At 45.8% G+C, this 5,174-nt stretch overlaps 1 protein-coding gene across 1 annotated transcript; it reads right to left on the bottom strand.

Annotated features, from left to right (window-relative positions):
• Positions 1-515: 515 nt before the first annotated feature.
• LOC115980484 lies at positions 516-1,859 on the bottom strand. Its single transcript, XM_031102725.1, has 2 exons — positions 1,604-1,859; positions 516-1,045 (listed from the first exon to the last, which is right to left on the bottom strand). Exons 1-2 carry the CDS (start codon positions 1,857-1,859, stop codon positions 516-518), a joined length of 786 nt encoding a protein of 261 aa, XP_030958585.1.
• Between the last annotated feature and the right edge of the window lie 3,315 nt (positions 1,860-5,174).

Below are 5,174 nucleotides of genomic sequence, written 5' to 3' on the forward strand. Positions count from 1 at the left end.
ATAACTTAATTTTACTGGATCTCTTTTTGGGCCAACCGTTTATCCCTTTTCTTAGTGGCCTGTCATGGGCACTGTTTTTGCTTTTACTCATGGGCTCCTATGTCCCTTTGGGTTTTCCTTTGGGCATCCACGGCCCGATTGCTTTCTTTGGGCTTCCTCGGCCCGTTTGCTAATTCCACACTCCCATGGGCTTTTTACTAACTTCATTGGACGTCCCCGGCCCAATAATCTTATTCTTATCTTTGGGGTTCATGAGCCTGCCATAAGTTCCTTACTCTCTTAGTTTACATTGCCTTGGGCCTGCGGTGGCCCTTTCTCACTTTTCTACCTCATACACTGCTTATGGGATGCTATTTCTTTCTTTCCTGGCTTTTTTGAGCCCGCTTGCCTTTTCAAGACTCATTTATTTATTTGTTGGACCTGTAATCCATTATTCTTGCCGCTTGAGCCTAATGGGTTTTTGCTATCTATTTTGTCAATTCTTTGTTGCCCTCATTATTGGGCTTTCTTTTTGTCTATCTGGACTTCCACAAATGGCCCTCAACATTCGGCAATGGGAATTCGTCCTTTGGACAAGCTTTGTTGAGATTTCTGAAATTTACATAGCATCTTATCTGGCCGTTCTTCTTCTTTACTGGTACTATGTTGGATAGCCAGCGAGGATGTTGGATAGGCTTGATAAATCTTGCGGCTAGCAACTTTTGCACTTCTTTGACTATCTGCCATTCTATTTCTGTGTGAAATATCCTGGCAGGTTGGGCCACTGGCTTGGCCTCTGGGCCCACATTCAATGTATGCGCAACAAGTCTGGGATCGAGCCCTGGCATTTCATTGTAATCCCAAGCAAAAACGTCTTTGAATTCTTTCAACAACAGTATGAGTTCTGACTTCTCCTTTTCTGTCAGGCTTACACTAATTGAGATTGGCCTTGGTTCTCGCGAGTCAAACCCTAAGTCAACTTCTTCCAACTCTTCCTCTGCCATAACTTGGATATCCTTTTCTGCTGCAACTGCCTCATCCTTCTCTTCTTCTTTTCCCAAACTTCCTTCAGCAATTCAACACGCCAAACTCTTGTGTTGCCCCTTTTGGGTGGGACCCACTTGCATCTCACCCGTGGGCCCCACGCACCTTCATAATTTATACACGATCCTACCATCAAGGCCTTGGACCCTGATGCACTGAGGCATTTCGTCTGGCTTTGCGGCAGACGCTTCTTTCCTTTTCTTCTTTTGCGCCAGTAGCTCTCTTAAATGGGGTTCTGGGTCATCTTGAACATCTTCCCACCTAGGCACAAAGGTACCTCATGGCTTTGAAATTGAATTTTCTCCAGATGGAGCCCATTGATCATAAAACATGGTTTCCACCAAGTGGGCTTCTGCCTGCTTGAATGGCGAGGGGTTTGCAGCTATGCGTATCATCTTGCCATTCAATCTTCCTTTCACACATTGGTGGTAGGTGGACGGGACTAGTCGGTGTTTGTATAACCAGGGTCTTCCCAAAAGCACATGGTAAGATACTTCCATTCTGACCACGTGGAAATGAGCTAAGGAGGCTATAGGGCCTACTTTCAACCATAATTGAATGTGGCCTGCGGTGTACTTACCTCTTCCTCCGAACCCCGTTACTTCCATTAGGCATCCTTGGATCTTTTTCTCAGAAATTCCTGCGGCTTGCAAGGTGCTCAACGGTATGAGGTTTACAGAAGCACCTGTATCCACCAGGGCCCTCTTGATGGGGATTTGATTTATAGATGCTGCTAAATAGAGAGGCCTCCTATGATCTGGGTGCCCCACCTTCATATCCTCACTCCTAAACGTGATTTCTGTTGATTCCTGCAGGAGGGCCCTGTCTTCTGGCATCTCTGCTGACAGGCATTCCACCCCTGCCCCGGAGGCGATGCTTACCAAAGCCTCCGTGACTATTTTTCTTTCTTTTGCTGTAAGTCCCAATTGGTCAAATAGATTTTTGAACTTGGCACTCTACTGAAGAGTGGTAATCGCCGCGGCAGGCAGGGCCAAGTTTTCTTCCTCGTCTTCTCCTGGGTCTGCACATATCACCACTGCTGTTACACCCTTTCTCTTGTGGTTTGGGAGTGGGTTTCTTTGGACTTCCTACTGGGTTAGCTCTAATGTGCCTTCTTTAATCCTGCGGTGCACCAGTTTGCGGAGCGCCTAGCATTCTGCGGTGGGATGTTGTACATAGTTGTGCAAGCGGTAGAAGCGAGGGTCCCTCCTTTCTTCCTTCATGGGCTCTCTAGAAACCTAGTTGGGTTTAAAGATCCCGTCCACTATCCATTTGTCAAGTAGCACATCAAGCTCCTTAAGAGTACATGGTAAGGGTGGGGGCGTATCATACTCCCTCCCCTCTGTTTTCCTTCTTTGATTTCCAGTGGACACCGCCATAGCTTACGGGGTGTTTCTGTTGTCTGAACTGGGTTTCATAGACTGAGCCGTCTTTCTAGCTTTCTGCAATAGCTGTGCGAACTGGGAAATCTCCAGATTTTCCAGGACAGCTCTGAATTCTCGAATCATATTGGTCATGCACATTTCTACTAACGTCCTATCTTCACAGCGGTCGTAGCAATCAAGTGCTATGTCCCTGAACCGTTTAATGTATTCTATCAGATCCTCTTCATTCTTTTGCTTGGTCGCTTGCAGAGTTGCAAGCGTTACTGTTTCTTCTCCGTGAAAGTATTTAGTGCAAAATACATCCACCATGTCATCCCAAGTTGGGATTGATCCTTGTTTTAAGCCAATGTACCAGGTCGCACAGTGACTTTGAAAACTCCTGCAGACATAAGTCCTCATTTGCTGCGTAAGGGCCAAGGGTGTCAATAAATTTGCTCTCGTGTTCTACTGCACTTCCCTTCCTGCCATGTACTGGGCAAAGGCCCTTGGTTCATACCTCTCAGGGTATGGTTTGCTGAGTACTTTCATAGGATAAAGAGGTCTGCGTGCGTAAAACCTCTCCTTTGGTGTTTTGGCTTTCTCTTACTCCAAGAGAGCTGCTACTTCAGCCATGGTAATGAAACGCTGTTCTGCGTTCCGTGGGACACCTCCTGCCAGTGTCTCTTCTTTGTCTGCCGCATGATCCGGGTCATGCTGGCTGCCTTTCTCTTTTGTTTTGTCTACCTTCAGTTGACGGATGTCTTCCATCATTTGTTGCTGCCAGTGCTGTAATGATTGCAATACTTTGATGAAGGTGTTGACATTGTTCGTGGGGACTCTCGTATGAGGTTGAGGATCAGCCCCCGTTCTGTTGGCACCTTCTGTTTGGTTAAGTTGCTGTTGGTGAGGCGTTGTTGGTCTGGATTCTGCTTGTGAGGGTACGACACTCATATTCCGTGTCGTCCTGGATTTTGGTGGCATCGTTTGCGAGGGGTTCTGTTTTCTTTTCCTTTCCTTTGCCCCTGTCTGCTTCCCAACTCTTCAGTGGAGTCGCCAATTTAATGTAGGGGTCTTTTTTGTGTATTGTGTGTTGGGCTGGGCTGCCTCCTACGGTAATGGGCCTGAATGTTTTTGAGTAATGGAGTTGGGACCGGTCCAATTGTAACTCATCTAGGGTCGGTTTGTGCACAAACTTATGCCTTGTCTGCTAGGAGTAAGCTTATGGCAAGTAGAACTGTTTCAGACGAGTTATGGCAGACAAATATAATAATAATAACCAAAACAGAGTATTCCGACTATTTAAATAAATGACTATGTAATCCCTACTTATAAAGCATGATTACAATCAGGATAATGTCATTCATAGAGAAAGTAAAGGAGAAAGAAAATAATATGAACTAATCAAATGGGCATAAATCAAGTTTTAAGTTTAGTCTGCCGAAGCAAAGCCAAAGAGGGGAGAACGCTTCTTCTCAATGCAAATAATCTCCCAGGAAAAGATCCTGCTGCGGGGATTAATGGCTTTGAGGGAGTCGGACCTGAATGGTTATTGTCCAAAAGGAGTCCTTGTTACGTTTTGGAAGAGAGCAGGATTTGAAAGGGGAAAGAGGGAAAATGACCTACTGGTGCATGCCCATTATATTACCTCTCATTTTTTCCTCAATTTCCTCTCTTTTCTTCTCCGTTTTCTTTCTTATCTCTTTTTCTTTTTTTTTACTTTGTTTTCTTTTTTTACTCCTAGAATGCTCTGTTTTTCGGTCCCTTTCTTAGGGCACAGCAAGGGCCCTTTTATAGTGCCTGCCGTGACCAATGTTTTACCATTTTGCCCCTTAAGCGCCTTTGTCTGGTCTGGGCGTACTTGCCGACCACCAAGTTTGTGCGACATTCACCATTGCCAGACAGAGGCAGGTTTGTTTCTTTCTTTCCTCAATCTACCGTAGCACTTTTTTCCTGCCACCGTATAAATACTTTCTCTCTCTTTCTCTTAAGATATGCACCCAACGATTTCCCCTTAAACTTGTCTCTTTTGGGTGGTCTATTATTCCTACAGGACGTACCTCCCAAAAGGGCTTGGGCAGGAGCTGCAAAATAGATCTTTTCTCTTCTCCCCACCACCAAACCATACCCCCTTTACCTCTTACCTCTGGCCCATGGCCCTACCACGTCCTATATTGGCTGGGTATAGGTTGGTAGTGCTTGGGCCTTACGCGTGCTTCCCTTTCAGATATGTCCAAGAGTCTGCCTGCTGCTCATGCGTTTGCCATGATCTAGAGACTCTCCGTCTGTGTTTTCTGACATTTCATGTGGGCTTTTCTTTGGTTTCCTGCTCCATTCAAGAGCTGGGTTTTGTCTGATGATGGGCCTTACATTTCTTTGGTTCACTCTTGATTTTATTTATTTCCTATAACATCGAACTGTTATTCCTGCCGTAATAACTTAATCCTGCTGGACCTCTTTTGGGCCAGCCGCTTATTCCTTTTCTCAGTGGCTTGTCATGGGCACTGTTTTGCTTTTACTTATGTGCTCCTATGTGCCTTTGGGCATCCACGGCCCGATTGCTTTCTTTGGGCTTCCTCGGCCCATTTGCTAATTCCACACTCCCATGGGCTTTTTACTAACTTCATTGGGCTTCCCTGGCCCAATAACCTTATTCTTATCCTTGGGGTTCATGGGCCTGCCATAAACCCCTTACTCTCTTAGTTTGCATTGCCTTGGGCTTGCGGTGGCCCTTTCTCACTTTTCTACCTCATACACTGCCCATGGGATGCTATTTCTTTCTTTCCTGAC

This window comes from Quercus lobata, chromosome 3 (assembly GCF_001633185.2).
Source record: "Quercus lobata isolate SW786 chromosome 3, ValleyOak3.0 Primary Assembly, whole genome shotgun sequence".
Taxonomy (NCBI): Eukaryota; Viridiplantae; Streptophyta; class Magnoliopsida; order Fagales; family Fagaceae; genus Quercus; species Quercus lobata.

Excerpts from the sequence above, each read along its gene's own strand:
- LOC115980484 (XM_031102725.1), bottom strand. The coding sequence starts at position 1,859 with ATGCCAGAAGACAGGGCCCTCCTGCAGGAATCAACAGAAATCACGTTT. Across the intron at positions 1,046-1,603 it reads AACGGGGTTCGGAGGAAGAG|GAAGTTTGGGAAAAGAAGAA; the intron begins GTAAGTACACCG and ends GAATTGCTGAAG.